General features: G+C 36.9%; 4 protein-coding genes across 5 annotated transcripts; 3 read left to right on the forward strand and 1 right to left on the reverse strand.

Moving 5' to 3' along the window:
- The first annotated feature begins 732 nt into the window (after positions 1 to 732).
- LOC141652895 (protein KINESIN LIGHT CHAIN-RELATED 2-like) lies at positions 733 to 11109 on the forward strand. 2 transcript variants are annotated; one of them, XR_012547270.1, is made up of 3 exons: positions 733 to 2528; positions 4616 to 4964; positions 10934 to 11109. XR_012547270.1 is itself a non-coding variant. In XM_074460508.1 (2 exons), exons 1-2 carry the CDS (start codon positions 838 to 840, stop codon positions 4860 to 4862), a joined length of 1938 nt encoding a protein of 645 aa, XP_074316609.1. In that variant the 5' UTR covers positions 733 to 837; the 3' UTR covers positions 4863 to 5124. The 2 variants fall into 2 exon arrangements, 1 of the variants encoding a protein (XP_074316609.1); XM_074460508.1 differs by lacking the exon at positions 10934 to 11109 and having other exon boundaries at positions 4616 to 5124.
- On the forward strand, positions 5993 to 11109 carry LOC141652894 (protein KINESIN LIGHT CHAIN-RELATED 2-like). Its single transcript, XM_074460507.1, has 2 exons — positions 5993 to 7931; positions 10602 to 11109. Exons 1-2 carry the CDS (start codon positions 6190 to 6192, stop codon positions 10798 to 10800), a joined length of 1941 nt encoding a protein of 646 aa, XP_074316608.1. The 5' UTR covers positions 5993 to 6189; the 3' UTR covers positions 10801 to 11109.
- Positions 11110 to 12061: 952 nt separating this feature from the next.
- LOC141652896 (protein KINESIN LIGHT CHAIN-RELATED 2-like) lies at positions 12062 to 17499 on the forward strand. The gene is made up of 2 exons (XM_074460509.1): positions 12062 to 13829; positions 16991 to 17499. The coding sequence occupies exons 1-2, from the start codon at positions 12148 to 12150 to the stop codon at positions 17235 to 17237; spliced, it is 1929 nt and encodes a 642-aa protein (XP_074316610.1). The 5' UTR covers positions 12062 to 12147; the 3' UTR covers positions 17238 to 17499.
- A 3295-nt stretch (positions 17500 to 20794) lies between these two features.
- LOC141651046 (uncharacterized) lies at positions 20795 to 21683 on the reverse strand. Its single transcript, XM_074458774.1, has 2 exons — positions 21004 to 21683; positions 20795 to 20936 (listed from the first exon to the last, which is right to left on the reverse strand). The coding sequence occupies exons 1-2, from the start codon at positions 21681 to 21683 to the stop codon at positions 20795 to 20797; spliced, it is 822 nt and encodes a 273-aa protein (XP_074314875.1).
- Positions 21684 to 25213: the final 3530 nt, after the last annotated feature.

A 25213-nucleotide genomic window follows, 5' to 3' on the forward strand; every position in this document is an offset into this window, starting at 1 on the left:
ATCATAATTATGAATTTATTTAAAAAATTATTAGAGTTTATTTATAAGAATATATTACTTGAAAAGATAATAATGTAATGAAAGAAAATTTTATTTATTACCTTATTTAGCTTAGATGCTTTTTGGAGGGAAAACTAAGAGAATTTTTATTCTCTTAGTAGTAGGGGATGAAAATCGGCCCCGACATCTATTTATATGAAAATGAAAATCGGCCCCGGTTGTGATTCTATCCTAGCTTCGTCCCTGACGATGACAAACATATATTTTCACAATGTAAGAATTGACATTTTTATAAGCTTATTAAAAACATAACAACATTTAGTCACCGTGCAACGCACGGGCATGAAATCTAGTTGAAATTAAATTAGAGAATTGACATTGAATTAAATTGAAATGTAGTAATAATGAATTAAATAAATTACCCAAACACTTGTAGAGAATTTGTTGGAAATTTTAATTAATTTATGTTAAGATCATGGTAGGCCCCACATTAGAAAATTACTTTTCTATCCCTAAATCAGCACCCAATCACAATTCACCAAAAAACTTGGCTTTTATACTTTGTAGATTTGACTTGTTTTAAGCTTAAACGGATACTTTCGTCTTAAATGATAATTTGTGCAAACGAGAGACTAACTGATGCATTTTAATTGGTTAATGTTGGTTAAATAATTGGATCAATTAAGAGAAAGGTTGCCTAAAGTTCTAAAAACAAAGATTAAACTTAAAACGAATTAACGTTGTTGCCATTGAACTCACAAAACCAGAGAAGGGTTTATTCCCTTTTCTTCCGCCATTATCGCACTTCGAGTTTCCAATTCCAAAAAATTTAAAAAAATGAAGAGAGCAACAACCAAATTAATTCCATTCTCCAAAATCACAACTTCCTCAACTTCAATTTCTTGCAATTTCACCACTAAAATAACTTCTTCTTCATCATCAATTTCCAATTCCCCAATTCAAAACCCATGTACCCAAACCCTAAAACCCTGCTCAAATTCCAACACTTTATTCTACAATCCCTACAAAACCCACCATTTCCACAACCTCCCATCTCACAATTACAGTACCCATAAAATTACCCCATATTATCCCTCCTCTGAGCAGAGAAAATCCAAAAAAAGGTCGAAACTTTGGGAAGTTTTCGAGGCCGCAAAGTCGGGTGAAGAAATGATTCAAGTTTTTAACAAAATGGAAGCTAAACTTGATGAAGCTGATATTGGTTTAGCTTGCTATTCAATAGGGTTTCAACTTGATGATGAAGGTGAGGATCCTCAAAAGATTATATCTTTTGGTAATAGAGCATTAGCCATTTTTGATAAAAAAGGTGAAAATCAATGTTATTTATTTGTTGCTTTGAGTTTACGGCTTTTGGGTTCTGCTAATTGTAGGTTAAGAAAGTTTAATGATGCATTAGGTTGTCTAAATAGAGCTGATACGATATTGGTTAAGCTAGATAATGATGGTGAGTATAGTGGTAATGAAATTAAGATTGTACGTCATGCTGTTATGATGGAGTTAGCTAATGTTTATGCTGAGAAGGCTATGATTGAGGCGATTATCGATAGTTTGAGGAAAGCTTTGGAAATTAATGAGGTTTTAATGGGGAAGGATAGTCGAGAATTTGGTGATGCGAATAGGGATTTTGCTGAGGCTTGTGTAGGGAATCATATGTTTAAGGATGGGTTGCCTTATTGTTTGAAGGCATTGGAGATACATTTGAGGTTGTTGGGGGAAAATTCTGTGGAGGTTGGACATGATAGACGAGTTCTGGGAGTTATTTATGCTGGGATGGAGGAGTATGAGAAAGCGGTAGAGGAGAATCGCTTGGCCCAGAAGGTTTTTAGGATTTGTGGTTGTAGTTCGGATGTGATTCGTGTTTTGATTGATGAGGCTAATATGCTTATTGCTATTGGGATGTATGAGGCTGCTATGGACACATTGAAAGGGGTTGTTCAGGATAGTGAGGATCTGGATCGCTCCCATATTCTGATTAGTATGGGCAAGGTTTTGGTGCATCAGGAGAAGTTCGCTGATGCAAAGAGCTGCTTGGAGGATGCTTGTAGTGAGCTTGATAAACAGGAGACATCAAAGCCATTGGAGGTCTCTCAAGCGTATATGGAGATAGCGAAGGAGTATCAGAATATGAATGAGTTGGAAAATGCGATCTCTTTGTTAAAGAGAGCACACTCTTTATTAGAGAAGTTACCTGAGAAAGATCACTTAGAAGGTAGTGTATTGGGTAGGATAGGGTGGCTTCTTTTGTTGACGGGTAAGGTGACGGAGGCTACACCTATCCTCGAAAGTGCAGTTGAAATTGTCAAAGATATGTATGGGTCCGACCACTTTGTAGTTGGGTATGTTTGCAACAACTTGGGTGTGGCCTATTTAGAGTTGGAGAGACTAGAGTTGGCCGCAAAAATGTTTTCTGCTGCTAAGGACCTTATGGATCCGTCTCTGGGCCCCCATCACCACGACTCTATTCAAGCATGCCAAAATCTCTCAAAAGCATATGCTGCCATGAAAAGGTAAATTAATTTCTGTTTTCTGCTGTCCTTGATATGCCTGCTTGTTTAGAAGGTTTTTATTATGTGGTTTATGACTTTATGATGCTTTATATTTTATTTATCTTCTGTGCGCGTTACCATTCTCTGCCTATTTGTTGGAAAAGGGAACACTGTATAAATGACATTAGTGTTGCGATTTTTTGTGTGCAAGAAAGCAGCTTGTCATTCCATTAAGTAAAGGAATTACAAAAGAATCCTTACAAAGAAGCACATATCTAGACAAAACACACTGGCTAGTTAAGGCATGAACTGTCTTCAAAATCTTCACTAATAGCCCCTTTTGACTGGCGTACAGCTAACACGCACTACATATTGGACCTCAGAAATAATAAGCTGGGTAAATTTCTTTTGATTGTCAAACACTCTATTGTTCCTTTCCTGCCAAATTGAACAAGTAGTAGCCATGAGAACACAGCGAGCAAGACTCCTCCTTCAAGTTTTCCCTCTTGTGAGAGTTAGCAGCTCGTGTTTACTACAAATGTTGTCTACTGTGTCTGTGGCCAGAGAACTTGAAGGAGGAGTCTTGCTCGCTGTAGTTATAAAAGAGTGCCTTGGCATTATGATTGGGTCCTTGAAAGCTTTATTCAATAGTAAAGTAGGAAAGCAGCTTCTGAAAATGGAATAAAGAGACTTGAGTTGAAGCCTGTATTGACATTTCGACAAGTTCTTAGCATTCTGAATACCCTCCCACTTATCAATAGATTCGTTTCTAGTAGACAACATTTGCTTCCAAAACTGAGAAGTAATAATGGGTTAACTGTCCAACATACCTCATGTTTGCAGACCAAAAGTGTGGAGGGTAGCTTTGAGGATATTCCAATCTAGCGAGTCAAAGGCTTAATTAATACTACGTATCTATTTTCATCATACATCTTAGAGATATATTTTTTCTAGCATGTGTTCACTAACTATCGAGTTACCAAAGTATTGTCAAAAATAGATCTCCGTTGAACGAAAGCGGCTTGCTCCTCCCCCACAAGAATAGGCATAACCGTACGCAGTCTATTCATTAGATGATTAGAATTTTACTAATGGTTTTGTAGATAGTTCAGAAATAGGAAATTGGCCTGTAATCCATTATCCATCACAGGATTGGGGGAATGACCCTTTGGAATTAGATAAATTATTGTAGAATTAACAGCCTTCACGAGTTTACCTGATGTGAAGAAGCTCATGACATCATTTGTGAACTCCAATCCGGTAATGCCCCAAGTTTTCTTAGAAAAAACCCCGAAGAAGCCCCATCCGGTCCCGGACTTTTGTTTTCATCTATTGAGAAGAGCATTTCTTATTTCTTGCATTGTAATAAGAGTAATAAGAGCTTTCTCCCTGCTGCACAGTTTAGACATCAACAGTTTGCACCTCTTCAGCTTTTCCAACAAGCTCGGTGTAATATTCAACAAAAAGCATTGTCAATATCCCTCTAGCTCTGACTTTTTAATGAAAGTATGCTGTGTAACCGTCCACCAACCAAATAACACGACTTTTAGACCCTTGATAAATAACACTGATTTCAGCCTTTCTTTAAAGTATAATACCCCTGACTGAGCCTTAGATTCGTCAAGGATCCCGCTGCAATTCAAATTGACAGAGGGTGAGAGCAGCTTTAGCATTAGCTATCCATGTACCCTGCAAGGAAGATTAGCAAAAGCATATTTATTCAATCTCTGTTAGACAGTCGCAATAATGTGAACTAACTAAGAGGGAATGATTTGAGATGCCTGCAGTAAGTGCTTCAGCAAAAGAGGGAAATTAGAGATCCAAACAGAATTAATCAACACCCTATCAAGCTTTTTACGCTTGAATATAAGGGGCATACCCTTCCATTATCTTGGAGAACGAGTGGCATAAAACTGTCTAATTCGACTTGAATATCTGAAAACCAATTTTTCTCGTGTTGGCGTGAACAAATTCTAAATATCAGATTAGTTTTGACTACTTATGCTGAGAATTGAGATAGTAGCTATTATCGTAAAAACATTATGGAATCAGTTTATGGAACTTTTACATAAATCTGTATACTTAAAAGCTTGTTTGTTCAATGACAGCTATCCGCTTGCAATAGAGTTCCAGCAAAATGCAGTCAATGCGTGGGAAAGTCATGGACGTAGTGAAGAAGACGAGCTTAGGGAAGCACGTCGACTCTTGGAGCAACTGATGGCGAGTGCTCATGGCGCTTTAACCAAAGATTACCTTACAAAGGCTCTGCCTTTACCGTACTTTAGAGCTGATAGGAGAGACTTGCAGGCTCCTCAACCCAGCAGTGAGAGCAGTCCCAAGCAATTATCTGGTTAAATTGAAAGAAAATTGTCTCGGGCACTGTAGTTAAGTTCAAAGACATTTTTTGTTGGTCTAATCTAATCTATGCAGGCTAAAACAGGCTTTTAGGCATTTCAGGCTAATTCGGGCTTATACCCTTTTGTATCGGTAATACCTTTGAAATCTCCATTGACTGCTGAAATAGATAGTAGTACTCCGTACTTTGTTATGAAGATTGTATATGGGAAGTTATGGGTGTTATCTTGTTAATATACGAAGTTGACGTAGATTTTATTCACTTTCTGCCTCGTGTGATTGCTTTTAAACAAACTTACTGCTTCATTCTGGACATAATGTGTTCAAGTGGTTGGATGGATGAACTTTCACTCTTGATGAATATGATTTTTTTCTTCTTTAGGCTTGAAATCTTGTTTACTTTTTAAGTTCTAAGTTGTTAATGGTAAAAGGGGGGATTTGAAGAGAGGAAATTAGGGTAACGGATGTGGCGTTGACTGGTGAAATTGCGGAAAGACATACGAGATCCAGAACAGGCAAACAAAGAAGTCCAAAAAATCATTACTTGTGAGAAATAAAATCCTTTGTTTATTTTTGCAGTACATTTCTTATGTTATACGGTAGTATTTTTTTAGTTTTTACACAGTATTATTTTACATTTGTATACTCCTGAGTCCTGACACAAAAACATTCGAGTTAGAATAGTCAAATTTGTTTAATTATGAATGATAATTTTAGTAAAACGTTCTTTTATTTTAATTATTGAGAAATAATTATGAATCAAATTAATATTTTTCTTTCACCTTTTTAGACATTTTTTTAAATCAATTTAGGATTTGTGTTCATCGAAAATAAGTGTTCTATAGCCATTGGTTATTTGGTGGTGTATTGGTGGTGTATGATAGCGGAGGAAGGGCGGTGGCGTTACCACCAATGAGCTCACAACACTGTTCCTTTTTATGCATCTTATAATTTACACAAAATCTTATAGACGGCACATATCCGTTTATAACTAAAGATATGCCAAATACAATACCACATTCCAATAGGACAAACAACAAATAGGGTGGTGGGGGCAAAAAATGTCACCACTTACAAACTATTTGACCCGTCTTTAGCTATAAACAGATATCCGTCTATAGCAAAACTAGCTTATTAATTTATTCGTTTTTCCGTTAAATTCATATTTTGGGTAATCCCGCTTCCTGTAACCGGAAAAGAAAAACCATTAAGCTCACAACACTGTCAACACTAGGGAAAGGGGTTTCTTCTCTTTTCTTCCGACACTGTCACGCTTTCGAGTTTCGAATTCCTACCAGAGATTTTTTTTTTTTAAAAATTTAAAAAAATGAAGAGAGCAACAACCAAATTAATTTCATGCTCCAAAATCACAACTTCCTCAACTTCAATTTCTGGTAATTTCACCACACAATTCACAACTTCTTCATCATCAATTTCCAATTCCCCAATTCAACAATCATGTACCCAAACCCTAAAACCCTGCTCAAATTCCAATGCTTTATTCTACAAACCTTACAAAACCCACCATTTCCACAACAACCCATCTCAGAATTACAGTACCCATGTTGGAATTACCCCTTATTTTCCCTCTAACCACAGTAACAACAATACCCATGTTGGAATTACCCCATATATTCCCTTTAACCAGAGAAAAATCAAGAAAAGCTCAAACATTGCGGAATTTTTGGAGACGGCGAAGTCGGCTGAAGAAATGCTTGAAGCTTTTAAGAAAATGGAGGGTAACCTTGATGAAAGTGAAATTGGTTTTGCTTGCATGTTAATAAGCTTTCAACTTAATCAAGAAGGTAAGGATCCTGAAAAGATTGTATCTTTTGCTAATAGAGCATTATCTGTTTTTGATAAAGAAGGTGAAAATAAATGTTATTTATTTGTTGCTTCCATTTTACAACTTTTGGGTTCTATTAATTATAGTTTAAGGAAGTATAATGATGCATTAGGGTTTCTTAATAGAGCTAAAAACATATTGGTTAAGTTAGAGGATGATGGTAAGTATGATTCTAAGGATATTAAGCCTTTACTTCTTCATCATGTTCTGATGATGTTAGCTGATGTTTATGGTGCTAAGGGTATGATTGAGGCTTATATGGATAATTTGAGGAAAGCTTTGGAAATTAAGGAAGTTTTGATGGGGAAGGATAGTAGGGAGTTTGGTAATGCTAATAGGGATTTCGCTATAGCGTGTGTCGGGAGTCAGGACTTTAAGGATGGGTTGTTGTATTGTTTGAAGGCGTTGAAGATACATCTGGCGTTGTTGGGGGAAAACTCTGTGGAGGTTGGTCATGATAGACGGGTTCTTGGGGCTATTTATAATGGAATGGAGGAGTATAAGAAAGCGTTGGAGGAGTTTCAGTTGGCGCAAAAGGTTTATAAGAATTGTGGATGTAGTTCTTATTTGGATCGTGCTGTGATTGATGCTGCTAATGTGAATATTGCTCTTGGGAGGTATGAGGATGCTATGAATACATTGAAGGGGGTTGTTCAGGATAGTGAGAATCAGTTCCATATTCTGACTAGTATTGGCGCGGTGTTGATACATCAGGAAAAGTTCGCTGATGCAAAGAGGTGTTTGGAGAATGCTTGTAGTGTGCTTGATAAACAGGATAAATCAAAGCCGTTTCAGGTGTTTGAAGCGTATTTGACGCTAATAAAGCTTTATGAGGCTATGGAAGAGTTTGAAACTTCGATTTCTTTGTTAAAGAGAGCACTCTCTTTGTTAGAGAAGTTACCCAACGAACAATCTTTAGAACTGGGTGTATCGGCCAGGATAGGTTGGCGTCTTTTGTTGATGGGTAAGGTGACACAGGCTATACCTTACTTGGAGAGTGCGGCTGAAATTGAGAAAGTGACGTTTGGGTCCAAGAATTTCGTACTTGGGTATGTCTATAACAACTTGGGCGTGGCTTATTTGGAGTTGGAGAGAACACAATTGGCCGCACAAATGTTTGCTGCTGCTAAGGACATTATGGATGCGTCGTCTCTTGGCCCTCATCACAATGATTCTATTCAGGCATGCCAAAACCTCTCAAAAGCATATGCTGCGATGAAAAGGTAAATTTATGTCTGTTTTCTGCTGTTATTGATATGCTGCCGACTTATGTAAAGGGTTTTTATCATGTGATTTATGATGCTCTAGTTTTTATTTATCTGTTGTGTGCTTTGCCATCCTCTGGCTATTTGTTGGAAAAGGGAACACTGTATAATTGACATTAATGTTGCGTTGTTTTTCAAGAAAGCGGCTTGTCATTCCATTAGGTAAAGAAAATACAAAAGAATCCTTACAAAGAATCACCAATTAAGATATCTACACGAAACACACTGGCTAGTTAAAGCATGAGCTATGTCTTCAAACATTTCACTATTAGCCCCCTTTTGCCAGGCACACAGCCTAACACACGCTACATATTAGACCTCAGAAACAATAAGCTAGGTAGACTTCTTTTGATTGCCAAACACACTATTGTTCCACAGTATAGTAGGAAAGCAGCCTCTGAAAATGGAATAAAGAGACTTGAGTTGAAACATGTACTGACCTTCCGACAAGTGCTTAGCATTCTGAATACCGCCACTTAGACATATCAGGCAGACCAAAAGCATGGAGGATAGCTTTGGGGAAATTCCATTCTAGTTAATCAAAGGCTTAATTAATACGCCCTCTATACTTGTGGGAGCGGGTTGGGGGAAACACACTGGTAAATTTTGCAGGAAAATGACTGACTTCAGGTTCCCCGAATAACACTCATCCGAGATTATCAGGTGTACCCTTGAAATATGGCATACCTAAGATAAGATCCCTACATTTTTATCCTCTGGTGGGCGAAAAACAATTGTACTATCACACTATAAACCTTGAACCGACTGTAGAACGTAGAACCGAACGTTGCTCTTAATTTTTATTAGATTCGACCTATCTGGGGTTTATTCCCCCAACCCAGATTCTGAACTAATAAGTTTCCACATTCTGTATTTCTGTGGTTAGGAAGACCGCAATCACTGAACGTTATATTCTTGATTTTGCTCATCAATTCACCCAGTGTGTCCGTCTCAAAAACGAAGAAGAGTTGTGTTGTAGAGGCCAATTATTATGCCTATCACATGTATCAGTTTAACATTGAGCATCGGTGTATTGTCGCCACTGGCCAACGTTTTTTAGGCTTAACTATGCAAATTATTATGAGAAAACAAGTTTTAATCATGTATAAGTTACAAGTTTACAACTTACAAGCTACGGAAACAAATCATGTAAAGTATTATGCAGAACTTTTCTTTTGGTGTTAACTCCTATCATCTTTAGGAGCAGTTTTCTTTGCTGTATTAACTGTTGTATGAGCAGTTTCCCTCAGAGTTAGGCCGCACATCCTTCCATTATCTTAGAGAATGAGTGGCATAAAACTATCTAACTGGACTTGAATATCTGAAAACCAATTTTCTCGTGTTGGCGATGTGAATAAATGTTGCACAGCAGGATTAGTTTATGGAACTTTTAATCAGTTTATGGTACTTTTACAAAAATCTGTATACTTAAAAGTTAGGGTTTTTTGATAATTGCTACCACGTATAATCCAAATTTTACCAACTGCTACCAACATAATTTTTCTTTAAAAACTGCTACCAAAGTATTTGGCTCGGATGACAAATCACTACCAACTTACAACGAACCTCTTTATTGTGCCTGGGTAGACAGGAATACCCCTATTTTTACACTCCCCTCACTCATTCCTTCACTTTACCCAAACATCACTCTTTAACCTAAAATTTACCTTTACTCACCAAATGTTCTTAAACCTAATTACTACCAACTTACAACGAACCTCTTTATTGTGCCTGGGTAGACAGGAATACCCCTATTTTTACACTCCCCTCACTCATTCCTTCACTTTACCCAAACATCACTCTTTAACCTAAAATTTACCTTTACTCACCAAATGTTCTTAAACCTAATTACTTCCAATTAAATTGGGGGAAATCAGAGAATCATCCTAGTCTTTAACTTTCTTCCCCAAATTTAATACGGCCTTAGGGTTTGCATTTAATCTCAATCCCCAATGGTTTCCAATCCCAGGTAAGTAAGTTTTCATCACTGGCTTGTTTTTATCCCTCCTTTTCATTTTCTCGTTTTTTATACCATTGTTTGCTAGATTCACATTGTTTATTAGATTGCATCCTTGTCTTATTGTTATATTCTTAGAACTTTTTTATTTCCTAAATAAGATTATTCTATTATCCTTCTTTCTAGGAACTTGATATATTAACTTTGTTTCAAAATTAACAAGTTTGAAATTAATGGTTAAATTTAATAGTGGGAGTTAAGAAAAGAGATAGAATGATTATCTGAACTTGAAAAATAAAGATGAAAGCAGAAATGGAAATAAGAATAATGCAGTAAGAGAATTGAAATTAATGATGAACTTGAAAATAAGTGGGGGAAATGAAGAAGTATTAATGGAGTAGTAAATGTAGTAGAAGAACATATAAGGGCGAGGGTAAGGACAAATAAGGAAGTGAAAATATTACTTAAAATGAGAATTTGAAATGAATGGCACAGATCTGATCTTTCTGGCTTCGTCTATAAGTTGGTAGTGATTTGTCGTCCGAACCAAATACTTTGGTAGCAGTTTTTAAAGAAAAATTACTTTGGTAGCAGTTGGTAAAATTTGGATTATATGTGGTAGCAGTTATCAAAAAACCCTAAAAGTTAAAAGCTTGTTTGTTCTATGACAGCTATCCCCTAGCAATAGAGTTCCAGCAAAAGGCAGTCGATGTGTGGGAAAGTCATGGACGTAGTGAAGAAGACGAGCTTAGGGAAGCACGTCAACTCTTGCAGCAACTGAAGGCGAGTGCTCGTGGCGCTTCAACCAAAGATTACCCTACAAAGACCGTGCCTCTACCGTACGTTAGAGCTGATAGGAGAGACTTGTAGGCTCCTCAACCCAGCAGTGAGAGCAGTCCCAAGCAATTATCTGGTTAAATTGAAAGAAAGTTGTCTCAGGCACAGTAGTTAAGTTCAAAGACATTTTTTGTTGGTCTAATCTAATATATGCGGCCTAAAGCAGGCTAATTCGGGCATTTCAGGCTAATTGGGGATTATACCCTTTTGTATCGGTAATACCTTTGAAATCTCCATTGACTCTGGAATTAGATAGTATTCCGTACTTTGTTATGAAGATTGTATGTGGGAAGTTATGGATGTTATCTTGTTAATATACGAACATGACGTAGATTTTATTCACTTTCTGCCTCCTGTGATTGCTTTTAAACAAACTTACTGCCTGATTTTGGACATAATGTGGTCAAGTGGTTCGATGGATGAACTTTCACTCTTACTTTTGATGATTTTTTTTTTTTTTTTCCAGTTAGTCTTGCTGAAGACGGGTCGGAGCAAGTGACGGATAATGCCACTCACAAAACGGATATGGGGGACAAGGTGGGGCATCCCCATGTGCTTCCCTCTCTCCTCTATTTGGATCATTTGTGAGAGGAAATGGTATCCGTCACTCCAAAGTGACGGATACGTGTCGTTTTCAATGAGATTTTGTGTTTTTTTTTCTTTTTTAGGCTCGAAATCTCGTTTACTTTTAAGTTCTAACGTTGGTAAAGGATGTGGCGCTGACTGGTGAAATTGCGGAAAGACATACGAGATGCAGAACAGACGCACGACGAAGTCCAAAAAATCATTACTTGTGAGAAATAAAATCCGTTGTTTATTTTCGTACTACATTTTTTTATGTTATATAGTAGTATTTTTTTAAGTTTTTACTAAGTACTTATTTTACATATGTATACCCCTGACACAAAAACATTCGTGTTAGAATAGTCAAATTTGTTTAATTATGGATGATAATTTGAGTAAAACGTACTTATATTTTAATTATTGAGGAATAATTATGAATCAAATTAATATTTTTCTTTTACCTTTTTGGACATTTTTTTAAATCAATTTAGGATTTGTGTTCATCGAAAATGAGTGTTCTATAGCCTTTGGTTGTTTGGTGGTGGATTGGTGGTGTATGATAGCGGAGGAAGGGCGGTGGCGTTACCAACTTACCACCAATGAGCTCACAACACTGTTCCTTTTTATGCATCTTAATTTATTCGTTTTTCCGTAAATTCATTACTTTGGGGTAATCTTGCTTCTTATAACCGGAAAAAAAAAAACCATTGAGCTCACTACACTGTCAACACTAGAGAAAAGGGTTTCTCCTCTTTTCTCCCGACACTGTCACGCTTTGGAGTTTCGAATTCCTACCAGAGAAAAATTTTAAAAAAAATGAAGAGAGCAACAACCAAATTAATTTCATGCTCCAAAATCGCAACTTCCTCAACTTCAATTTCTGGTAATTTCACCCCACAATTCACAAATTCTTCATCATCAATTTCCAATTCCCCAATTCATAAACCATGTACGAATCACAACCTAAAACCCTGCTCAAATTCCAATGCTTTATTCTACAAATCTTACAAAACCCACCATTTCCACAATAACCCATCTCAGAATTACAGTACCCATGTTGGAATTACCCCAGATTTTCCCTTTCTCAAGAAAAGCTCAAACATTGCGGAAGTTTTGACGGCGGCGAAGTCGGCTGAAGAAATGCTTAAAGCTTTTAAGAAAATGGAGGCTAACCTTGATGAAGGTGAAATTGGTTTTGCTTGCATGTTAATAGGCTTTCAACTTAGACAAGAAGGTAAGGATCCTGAAAAGATTGTATCTTTTGCTAATAGAGCATTAGCTGTTGTTGATAAAGAAGGTGAAAATAAAGGTTGTTTATTTGTTGCTTCGATTTTAGAACTTTTGGGTTCTACTAATTATAGTTTAAGGAAGTATAATGATGCATTAGGGTTTCTTAATAGAGCTAATAACATATTGGTTAAGTTAGAGGATGATGGTAAGTATGATTCTCAGGATATTAAGCCTGTACTTCATGCTGTTCAGATGAACTTAGCTGATGTTCATGGTGCTAAGGGTATGATTGAGGCTTTTATGGATAATTTGAGGAAATCTTTGGAAATTAAGGAAGTTTTGATGGGGAAGGATAGTAGGGAGTTTGGTAATGCTAATAGGGATTTCGCTATTGCGTGTGTCCGGAGTAAGGACTTTAAGGATGGGTTGTTGTATTGTTTGAAGGCGTTGAAGATACATCTGGCGTTGTTGGGGGAAAACTCTGTGGAGGTTGGTCATGATAGACGGGTTCTTGGAAGAGTTTATAATGGAATGGAGGAGTATAAGAAAGCGTTGGAAGAGTTTCAGTTGGCGCAAAAGGTTTATAAGAATTGTGGATGTAGTTCTTATTTGGATCATGCTGTGATTGATGCTGCTACTTTAAATATTAATCTTGGGAGGTACGAGGACGCTATGAATACATTGAAGGGGGTTGTTCAGGATAGTGAGAATCAGTTTTATATTCTGACTAGTATTGGCGCGGTGTTGATACATCAGGAAAAGTTCGCTGATGCAAAGAGGTGTTTGGAGAATGCTTGTAGTGTGCTTGATAAACAGGAGAAATCAAAGCCGTTTGAGGTGTTTGAAGTGTATTTGACGATAACAATGCTTTATGAGGCTATGGAAGAGTTTGAAACTTCGATTTCTTTGTTAAAGAGAGCACTCTCTTTGTTAGAGAAGTTACCCAACGAACAACCACCTTTAGAACTGGATGTATCGGCCAGGATAGGTTGGCGTCTTTTGTTGATGGGTAAGGTGACACAGGCTATACCTTACTTGGAGAGTGCGGCTGAAATTGGGAAAGTGACGTTTGGGTCCAAGAATTTCGTACTTGGGTATGTCTATAACAACTTGGGCGTGGCTTATTTGGAGTTGGAGAGAACACAATCGGCCGCACAAATGTTTGCTGCTGCTAAGGACATTATGGATGCATCGTCTCTTGGCCCTCATCACAATGATTCTATTCAGGCATGCCAAAACCTCTCAAAAGCATATGCTGCGATGAAAAGGTAAATTTATGTCTGTTTTCTGCTGTTATTGATATGCTGCCGACTTATTTAAAGGGTTTTTATCATGTGATTTATGATGCTCTAGTTTTTATTTATCTGTTGTGGGCTTTGCCATCCTCTGGCTATTTGTTGGAAAAGGGTACGCTGTATAAATGACATTAATGTTGCGCTTTTTTTTTTGGCAAGAAAACGGCTTGTCATTCCATTAGGTAAAGAAAATACAAAAGAATCCTTACAAAGAATCACCAATTAAGATATCTACACGAAACACACTGGCTAGTTAAAGCATGAGCTATGTCTTCAAACATTTCACTATTAGCCCCCTTTTGCCAGGCACACAGCCTAACACACGCTACATATTAGACCTCAGAAACAATAAGCTAGGTAGACTTCTTTTGATTGCCAAACACACTATTGTTCCACAGTATAGTAGGAAAGCAGCCTCTGAAAATGGAATAAAGAGACTTGAGTTGAAACATGTACTGACCTTCCGACAAGTGCTTAGCATTCTGAATACCGCCACTTAGACATATCAGGCAGACCAAAAGCATGGAGGATAGCTTTGGGGAAATTCCATTCTAGTTAATCAAAGGCTTAATTAATACGCCCTCTATACTTGTGGGAGCGGGTTGGGGGAAACACACTGGTAAATTTTGCAGGAAAATGACTGACTTCAGGTTCCCCGAATAACACTCATCCGAGATTATCAGGTGTACCCTTGAAATATGGCATACCTAAGATAAGATCCCTACATTTTTATACTCTGGTGGGCGAAAAACAATTGTACTATCACACTATAAACCTTGAACTGACTGTAGAACGTAGAACCGAACGTTGCTCTTAATTTTTACTAGATTCGACCTATCTGGGGTTTATTCCCCCAACCCAGATTCTGAACTAATAAGTTTCCACATTCTGTATTTCTGTGGTTAGGAAGACCGCAATCACTGAACGTTATATTCTTGATTTTGCTCATCAATTCACCCAGTGTGTCCGTCTCAATCACGAAGAAGAGTTGTGTTGTAGAAGTAGAGGCCAGTTATTATGCCTATCACATGTATCAGTTTAACATTGAGCATCGGTGTATTGTCGCCACTGGCCAACGTTTTTTAGGCTTAACTATGCAAATTATTATGAGAAAACAAGTTTAATCATGAAAGTTACAAGTTTACAACTTACAAGCTACGGAAACAAATCATGTAAAGTATTATGCAGAACTTTTCTTTTGGTGTTAACTCCTATCATCTTTAGGCGCAGTTTTCTTTACTGTATTAACTGTTGTATGAGCAGTTTCCCTCAGAGTTAGGCCGCACATCCTTCCATTATCTTAGAAAACGAGTGGCATAAAACTATCTAACTGGACTTGAATATCTGAAAACCAATTTTCTCGTGTTGGCGATGTGAATAAATGTTGCACAGCAGGATTAGTTTATGGAACTTTTAATCAGTTTATGGTACTTTTACAAAAATCTGTATACTTAAAAGTTAGGGTTTTTTGATAATTGCTACCACGTATAATCCAAATTTTACCAACTGCTACCAACATAATTTTTCTTTAAAAGCTGCTACCAAAGTATTTGGCTCGGATGACAAATCACTACCAACTTACAACGAACCTCTTTATTGTGCCTGGGTAGACAGGAATACCCCTATTTTTACACTCATTCCTTCACTTTACCCAAACATCACTCTTTAACCTAAAATTTACCTTTACTCACCAAATGTTCTTAAACCTAATTACTTCCAATTAAATTGGGGAAATCAGAGAATCATCCTAGTCTTTAACTTTCTTCCCCAAATTTAATACGGCCTTAGGGTTTGCATTTAATCTCAATCCCCAATGGTTTCCAATCCCGGGTAAGTTTTCATCACTGGCTTGTTTTTATCCCTCCTTTTCATTTTCTCGTTTTTTATACCATTGTTTGCTAGATTCACATTGTTTATTAGATTGCATCCTTGTCTTATTGTTATATTCTTAGAACTTTTTTATTTCCTAAATAAGAGTATTCTATTATCATTCTTTCTAGGAACTTGATATATTAACTTTGTTTCAAAATTAACAAGTTTGAAATTAATGGTTAAATTTAATAGTGGGAGTTAAGAAAAGAGATAGAATCTTATCTTTATTAATTCAGAAGACAATACTCAATCCAGGGCGTGTCAAGTCATTAATTCAGTTTTTTTTTTTTTTTTTGGAAATACATGTTATGGTGGGACCCGTTAGTGTGCAATGTATTTATTTCTTCAGAATTCCGGCTATACAAACCTGCGACAAATCCCGTCTTAGAACAAATACTATGAAATAATACTATGATATAATTTTATACATTCCGAATAAATGAAATTAATGGCATATAAGCGGAATGAATTACAAATCGGAATAAATGAAACTAATTACAAATAAATGAATTACATAATTTAAAAAAAAAAATTAAATAATAATAAAATTACATAATTACGAGAAGGAATTACATTTTATTACGGGATTGAATTACATATAATGCGAATAAATTACATGCATAATTTATAAAAACTAGATAGTACGATATTTTTTAAAAAAAAAACATCATTTGTTATTTCCTTTTAAACCATTGCATGTGAGAACACGTATTTGTAACAAGTTTAAACATTAATTATGTAGATCGCTGATTTAGACCAACTAGAAAAGTAAAATAAAAATGCAAAAAAAAAAAAAAAATCATCCAAAAACATTAATACCGGCTCAAATACATACCCGTGCAATTTTGCACGGGTTTAAAACTAGTGATTATCTGAACTTGAAAAATAAAGATGAAAGCAGAAATGGAAATAAGAATAATGGAGTAAGAGAATTGAAATTAATGATGAACTTGAAAATAAGTGGTGGAAATGAAGAAGTATTAATGGAGTAGTAAATGTAGTAAAAGAACATATAAGGGCGAGGGTAAGGGCAAATAAGGAAGTGAAAATATTACTTAAAATGAGAACTTGAAATGAATGGCACAGATCTGATCTTTCTGGCTTCGTCTATAAGTTGGTAGTGATTTGTCGTCCGAACCAAATACTTTGGTAGCAGTTTTTAAAGAAAAATTACTTTGGTAGCAGTTGGTAAAATTTGGATTATATGTGGTAGCAGTTATCAAAAAACCCTAAAAGTTAAAAGCTTGTTTGTTCTATGACAGCTATCCCCTGGCAATAGAGTTCCAGCAAAAGGCAGTCGATGCGTGGGAAAGTCATGGACGTAGTGAAGAAGACGAGCTTAGGGAAGCACGTCAACTCTTGCAGCAACTAAAGGCGAGTGCTCGTGGCGTTTCAACCAAAGATTACCCTACAAAGACAGTGCCTCTACCGTACGTTAGAGCTGATAGTAGAGACTTGCAGGCTCCTCAACCCAGTAGTGAGAGCAGTACCAAGCAATTATCTGGTTAAATTGAAAGAAAGTTGTCTCAGGCGCTGTAGCTAAGTTCAAAGACATTTTTTGTTGGTCTAATCTAATCTTTGCGGGCTAAAGCAGGCTAATTCGAGTATTTCAGGCTAATTGAGGCTTATACCCTTTTGTATCGGTTATACCTTTGAAATCTTCATCGACGGCTGAATTAGATAGTATTCAGTACTTTGTTATGAAGATTGTATGTGAGAAGTTATGGATGTTATCTTGTTAATACAAGAACTTGACGTAGATTTTTATTCACTTTCTGCCTCGTGTGACTAGTGTGCTTGCTTTTAAACAAACTTAGCGCGTGATTTTGGACAGGATGTGTTTGAGTGGATGGACGAAGTTCCACTCTTAATGAAAACGTTTATTTTTCCTTCTTTAGGCTCGAAATCCCGTTTACTTTTAAGTTCTGACGTAACGTCAAGGGGGGAATTGAAGAGAGGATATTAGGGTAAAGGATGTGACCCCGATAGGAGAAATTGCAGAAAGACATACGAGATGGAGTTGAAAGGTAAATGATTACTTGTGTGAGAAATAAAGTCCATTATTTATTTTCGCAATACATTTTCTACTTTTACCTATTATTTTCCATTTGTATACCCTTGAGGCCCTGTTCTTTTGACTTAAAGTCACCTAATTTCAGTTCACTTCAGATTCTATAAGTTCAGTTTAGTTTAGTTCAGATCGAAAAAATGAGTTTGTTAACCTTTCTGGTACAGCAAAATTCAGAAATGAGCAATTGCCAATTTTGATAATCTTAGGAAGCAGGAATGATGAATCTCGTCTCAGTAGGATTGACCAGTCGTACGAGACCCGAAATCAGCCATCAGTAGTTACTTCTTACGGAGTACATAGAAGCCTTATAAGCGTTGGATACTTGGATGACGACAGTATAGGAACTCTAGTCAGGGCAACAACTCTTTCAGGTTGGTCATCGCGTTACATAATTACACAACTGTCTGTCTATCCACAGGAAGGCCATTCCCTGTATGCTTCGACAATGGCATTCTATCGAAACCAAACAAGATTTTAACAAAAATACAAAGCAACAGGCCAGCATTAAGGGTTTCAACCTGGATTCCAAATCCATTCTTATTCATCAATTCAAAACACAAATACACACTGACACAAATACAGTAATTAAACCCTACAGCTCTCAATGCTTCAAATTACAGCCGCTTTCTCTTCCATTTCTTCAAGTGATGACCTCAACGTCTGAAACTGACAACATACAATCTTAACTCATGTCGAAACCCCAAACTGAGACTTGACAAACGAAAAAGTGGAATGCAGGCTTCCTTGTATGCTTCAGCTACCGAATCATGGGTTAAAGTGAATGCCAAGCTCATCAAAAACAACCTTCATACCGCAGTCTACCCGAAACAATTGATTCATGATCAGCAAGCCACACTTCAAAGACATCTTTCAAAGGAAATCAATTCAGAACAATGCTGAAAACGCCCAATTGAAGCACTCCAAGCTCCAAAACACCATCTTTCGAGCAAAACGAATACAATGCAATGCTAAAATACTCTACAGTAAGCTCCATTCTCCAAAGATACCACCTTTCCCCACAAACACAAACTTTGTCCCACCAAAAACTAACATACATTAACTAGCAGACAGGACCGTCTAATAGCAAGTTCAAGCCGCAAACTGTTTAAAGTCTAATTTGCTAGCTAAATGTCCACGTTCGAGTACCATCTACTAAAAAAATAAGTTTTTCAATTATACAGCGCCTCAAACGGTCTTTTGGAACCGGGCCTGATTTGAAACCCAATCAACAATTACCAGAATCCTACAGAAAATGGCACAGATCTAGCAATACACTAACCAACATCAAATAAAATTGAAAACCCAAGTTCCATAATAGTTAAAATCTAGCAGTTTTTCGTGTACAAGTGAAAAGGGAGGTGACAAAGGAGGTGAAACTTGAGAATGAGAAGAATAAAGACAGCAATGAAGATAATAGAGATTAAAACAGCACATGGGCAAAGGAATACCAAAAGAAAGGAACATTTAGAATTTTCCGAGGATGGAAATTCTTCTTTGACGCTGTAATCATCCCTTACTGTTGGTGGAGCGTATGGAGGTCGAATTGTTGAAGCCATGGAAGTTACTGTTCACACTCTACACAGTTGAGCAATTAGCACTAAGGCCTATTTTTTGGATTTAATTTCAATTCTGATCGATTCAGTGTAGGATGTTTCAGTCGAAAAGAACAGGACCGGTACTTGTATAATTCTAAGTAGTTTGATGGTTGTTTATGGGATAGACTGGGGTTAAGTTAGTTTAGTCGGGTTTGGATTAAGGAGTCGTTATAAAGATAATCCAAGCTCTTAGGCGAGCTTAGAATAGAGGATAAACCAAAATAAATACTCCCTCTTATTGAAGGATTTTTTAAAATTAAGTTCAAAAATAAAGTATTTATTATTTTGGGTTAATTTTTAGGGATAATTGATAATCACTACCAACTTTAACAGTCTTTTTCATAATCACTACCAAGATAAAAAAAAGTTTCATAATCACTACCCTAAAGTCTTCTCCGACTTAAAATCAATACCAGTTTGCCTGAAAACGTCATTTAATTCTTGAAATTTAAAAATCCCGCCTAAAATCCTTTATTTCATTCCAATTTTGCCCTTCCTCTTGTTAATTATAAGCTGTTGTTCTTCCCTTCCCCTTCATTTCTTCTTGTTGTTCTTGTTTATACTTTAGGTATGTATGCTTCCTCTTGTTCATTCCAATTTTCGTTCTTCTCTATCTTTTTTCTTAATTTCTTCTTCTTTCTTCTTTTCTCTGTTTCTTGGTTTGTATTTATCAAAAATATTTGCGTCTGAAACAGGAAATGGAAGGCCAAATGCGGACTGCAATTAAGTGCCATTGTCGTGTCCCATGTGCTGTCATGAAGTCATGGACAAGGGAAAACCCAGGTAGAAGGTTCATGACTTGCAAATTTCGTCATTGTGATTTTTGGCAATGGTTAGATTTTGATCAAAGTGAATGGCAAAGGAATGCTATTAATCAAGTTATGTTGGATAAGCAACTTTTGGCTAGTGAGAAAAATTTGCTCAAGTCTGAAAATGATCATTTGAAGGAGAACAACGAGAAGCTCAAAGCAGAAAATTCATTGCTTAGGTCGAAGATTATGGAGCTTGAAAGGGATGTGTTCTTCCCTGCTTATGAGAGTAGTGGCCCTAGTTTATTGAGAAAGGCTTTTTATACTCTCATATTTGTCATGCTTGTGTTGTTTTTGATGTATGGCAATGTATTTTAGGCCTTGTTTATCAATTGCCATTATCATATGTAAGAAAAGTAGGCATTTGCCATATCAATGAAAATTCGGCTAGCTTGGTTTAACACACATGCTTTAATTTAACAACAAATTTTCCATGGAAAGCAAGTTCATCATTTTCATTCATCAAAGAAAAAATAGTTCAAAGTCTTGACAACAAAGTAAAAAAAAAATGGTATCTTAATACATCCTGCTTGCTTAAAACACACACAACAACACATACAACAGGAACTTAATACATCAAAGTCTTATTGTCTACTTGTCACTAAACGCTAGTGCCCTTCTACGCTTCATTCCCGCCCTTAAATCGCCTGTTGTCCCTGCATATGAGAGTTTCGGTGTTGGTAGGTTGTGGTGCGAGTTGACTCTTGACTTGGTTGAGTTTGACTTCGTGAAGCTACAAATTGAAGTACCTCAAAGATCATGAAGTCTCTTTGCCTTTCTTTTGTCACTGCAGTCCTTACCAGATTAGTCCATTTCGATGTGGGTCAGTGCGCTTCATTGGAGCCCTAGCAGTGCCCTTGCATGTTTTGACATTGTGCCCTATTTCTCCACACTTTCCACACCTCCTTTGTAACCCTTGTTTTTGTTGTTGGTCTGTACTACCTTTCTCACCAGCCTCTTTTCTTCTCTTTTTTAAACTTGGTCTTCCTGGCAATTTTCTATAAGGAGGTGGTAAGGGTTCAACCATATCCACCCTTTCCCATTGATCGATTCCAGGCATTGGAGGTATAGGGTGTTCATAGGTCGCCATGTACTTCTCCTTTGTATATGCCTCATGAACAAAATCCTCATAATTTGCCCTCTGGTTATTGATGGCAGCAATTGCATGTTGGCATGGAAGTCCACTAGCGCAATGACCACATGAACAAGTTTGTGTTGGCAGATCCACCACATACTCTTTGCTCATATACATCACCTCAAAAGAAAAATTAGATGATGCCCATACATCACAACAATCAGCCTCATTCTTAGCCCATTTCAAAAACTTATCCACATAAGGCATCACCTTACCATCAAAAACTTTCACACCTTCTCTTTTCTCATAATGTCTTTTCATGACATATCTCCTAATCCACTCCATCATGGTTAAAATTGGTTTATCCCTTACCTCTTTCAAAACAGCATTGAAGCTCTCACACATGTTGTTAGTTAACATGTTTGACTTGCAAGATGTGTTAAAAGCATGCCTGCTCCAGTGACAGGCTCCAATGTCATCCAAGTACTTCCAAGCTCTTTCACTTAAGCTTTTCAACCCTTGACCATTTCTCTCTTAAATTCTGCCTGTTACAATGCAAGTAGAAATGCTCAAATGAATTGTTCTACTTAAACACTTAAATGCTGTGAAAGTCTACTTGTTAAAATCATTACCTCTGTTGATGCTCTAGCTGCATTCCAGAATGTCTCTTTGAAGATTATCCCTGTAAACTGGAGTTTGAAGTTGGCCCAAATATGTCTCACACAATATCTGATATGAGCTTTAGGGGTAACAACTTTGAAAGCTTCCCTTATTCCCTATGCAACAAATAACAATAGCAGTTAAAATACAGATGCAACAAATTTATAGCAACAACAGATGCAACAAATAACAATAACATAAAGAAGACAAACCTTCTGTCTATCTGACATGATTGTCATGCCTTGCCCTTCTTCCTTGCCAAGATCTTCCATTAACAGTCTAAGGAACCAACTCCAACTTTCTCCATTTTCAATTTCCACAATAGCCCAAGCAATCGGGTAAATATTGTTGTTTCCATCCATCCCCACAAAGAACTAGGCAGAGCCCTGGATATGGTCCCTTCAAGTGACACCCATCCACCCCTATAATAGGTCTGCATCCACTTAAGAACCCTTCCTTGACTTGTTTCAAACATATAAACATCCTCTGAAAATAAGGAGGTGGTCTTTCAATGTTGTCAACCACAACAATAGCAGTTGATCCTTCAATGAACTTGCCTATTGCTGACACATAGTCCCATACCCTCCCATATTGTGCAGAGCAGTCCCCATAAATAGTTAACTTAGCCCTTGCTCTAGCCAACCAACACATCCCATATTTTACATCAACACCTAAATCCCTCTTAATCTGTTTTTGCCATTTATGGATTTTCATGTTTGGGTCCAACCTCCAATCTTCCAGGTACCTTTCACCAAATATTCGAACTAACCTTGTTATTAACCCCTTGAATACACATCTATGACTCAAGTCAACAGTTCTAAGTCGGACCCCATCATTCCCCATTGGAATTGCATAAATAGTGTAGGTGCACTTTCTAGTAGATCGACAAATACACTTACCAAAATTGGTCCTTTTTTTGTTCCACTTACACAAACACTTGTGTCTACAGTATGTTGTTAACCTTTTGTTGCCATTGTGCTCATAATAAAATTCATACCTATTTTCAATGGCATGATGTTGGAGAGCCTTCTTCAATGAGTGCTTGTTAGGGAAATTTAAGCTCGCTTCTAAAGAAACTGGTTTCTTGAAGTCAACCTCGGGGTTAAACATTGGCCATAATACCCTCCCTTCATCATCGATCCATCCAAACTCCTCAAATCATCATCATCATCAACATACTTCTCATTTCCAACTACTGGATCCACATCCTCAAAACCTCTAACTACCCTAAAAAGTGACAGGGACTTGTCAACTTTCTTAATTAATGACCCCTCTTGGTGATAGAAATATATCGGTTGCCCTTAAATCTTCTTCCCCCAAATTGAAATCGACATCAAAATGGTCATCTTCAGAGTCCACATCATTTACCTCAAAATCATCCTCCCACTGAAGCTTATCAAGTTGGTTTACTATGGCAATCGACTTCCTCTTTCCCTTACCCTTCTCAACAAACGACTTCTCTCCTTGCCCTTGTCAATGACACTGAATATTCTCCTTTCCCTTGCTAACCACTTCAAGTATTCTCCTTATCTATTGACTTCTTCTTCCCTTTCCCTTTGAACTCCCGAATCTTCTCTACTTCAACCGACTTGCCCTTAGCTAGCCCTTCTTCCTCACTATTCCCCTTGTTTGCTCTTCTCCTTGGTTGGAGTTTCCCCTTAGTCTTAACTACCTTATCAATGACAATATGAGGAGTGGGAGATGATTTCTTGGACTTTTTCTTATATGTGTGGCGGTGTTAGTTTTAGGAGCGGGAGATTTAGGAGATATAGGAGGAGTAATAATGGTTATCTTTGTTGCTATTATTAGGGTGATTTCGACTACTTCTTCTTGTAGCTATAGATGGATAAGACTTTATCTTTACTTCAGTTTTGGAATCTGGGGGTAGATTTTTGGGTAAAGGGGAAGCATGTGAACTTGATGCATTTTGTGCCTTTAAAGAAGGATTATTTGGGACCACATTTGGAATAAAGTCAGGGAAGGTCTTCACATACAAATCTAGCCTATTCAATTTATCCCTTGACTTTATTACCTCAACCATATCCTCATCCCTAGCAATTACTACCCTTCCATTTGTAAGATTCTTCCCAAACTGCCTATAATATATTATAGGAACATAGTTTTTGCCAACTACCTTTCTGGCTATGTCATACAAAAACCTAGGGCTGAGCAAAAAAATTCCGATCCGAATTTTTTTCCGAATCCGATCCGAAATCCGAAAAAAAAAATCCGAATATATGGATACTATTTAAATTGGATATCCGATCCGGTTTTTTCCGAATAAACTGGATCGGATGTGGATTGTGATTTTCTTAAAACCGGATATCCGGATCCGATCCGAATTTTAAAAAACTTAAAAAAAAAAAAAAAAAAAAAGTAAAAACGTAATTTCACTCCATTATATATACTCTTATCCATCCATAAAAACCCTAAATATCCATAACTTTCATTCTCTCTACCTGCCGCCATCATCTATTTCCTTTCTCTCTCTTAATTTCCGACCACTACAAAACTCCAAAAACAACGATCTCCTTCGACCTCCAACAACAACCAGTCACACTAGTCACATACCTCTTTCAAACTCATCAAATAGTCAAATACCGACCCTCACCTTGTTGTCTACCACCATCGGCCTCCGCCGTGTGTCCTCTGCATCAGTAAGCACCAGATCTATAATCTTTCATGGCTTCCGTCGTCTATATTATAACAAATTTGTTGCTAAACCTGGGATATATTTCACAATAAGTATTAATTCGTCATGGCTTCAACCTTTTTCTTCTTAACCTGAAGATCCTAGCCGTTTTGCTCGGCTTCTTACTCAGAAATGGCAAGAAACATTTTCCATTTTTTACATATTTTACATCTTTTAAAGATATATTAAACATTCATTCCCTATTAAAGATATATTAAACATTCATGGGACTCGAGAAAAGACGCTACACTACACTACACAGAAATGGCTAGCAAGAGTATTTTAATATTCTTACTCAGAAATGGCTTCTTGCTCGGCCTCTTCATATTGTATTTTAAAGATATATTAAACATTCATTCCCTATTAATATTGTATTTTAGATCTAGTGATTGTCTGATTGATGTTGTAAGTATCATAGATCTGATGTTTAATGATATAATTGCAATTGGATACTCTAATCTGCATTAAAAAATAGATCTCGTATTATAGATATATTATCATTCCTTCCTCTACCATCAACAATTCAACGACCAAAAAGAGAACGAACACTTAAATCTGAATTAAAAAAACCGGATCGGAATTC

This window comes from Silene latifolia, chromosome 4, assembly GCF_048544455.1.
Source record: "Silene latifolia isolate original U9 population chromosome 4, ASM4854445v1, whole genome shotgun sequence".
Lineage (NCBI taxonomy): Eukaryota > Viridiplantae > Streptophyta > Magnoliopsida > Caryophyllales > Caryophyllaceae > Silene > Silene latifolia.

Coding starts and splice junctions, on each gene's coding strand:
- LOC141652895 (XM_074460508.1), top strand. CDS start 838: ATGAAGAGAGCAACAACCAAATTAATTCCATTCTCCAAAATCACAACT. Junction 2,529..4,615: donor GCATATGCTGCCATGAAAAG/GTAAATTAATTT, acceptor GTTCAATGACAG/CTATCCGCTTGCAATAGAGT.
- LOC141652896 (XM_074460509.1), top strand. CDS start 12,148: ATGAAGAGAGCAACAACCAAATTAATTTCATGCTCCAAAATCGCAACT. Junction 13,830..16,990: donor GCATATGCTGCGATGAAAAG/GTAAATTTATGT, acceptor GTTCTATGACAG/CTATCCCCTGGCAATAGAGT.
- LOC141652894 (XM_074460507.1), top strand. CDS start 6,190: ATGAAGAGAGCAACAACCAAATTAATTTCATGCTCCAAAATCACAACT. Junction 7,932..10,601: donor GCATATGCTGCGATGAAAAG/GTAAATTTATGT, acceptor GTTCTATGACAG/CTATCCCCTAGCAATAGAGT.
- LOC141651046 (XM_074458774.1), bottom strand. CDS start 21,683: ATGTGTGAGAGCTTCAATGCTGTTTTGAAAGAGGTAAGGGATAAACCA. Junction 20,937..21,003: donor CATCGAAATGGACTAATCTG/GTAAGGACTGCA, acceptor TTCAATTTGTAG/CTTCACGAAGTCAAACTCAA.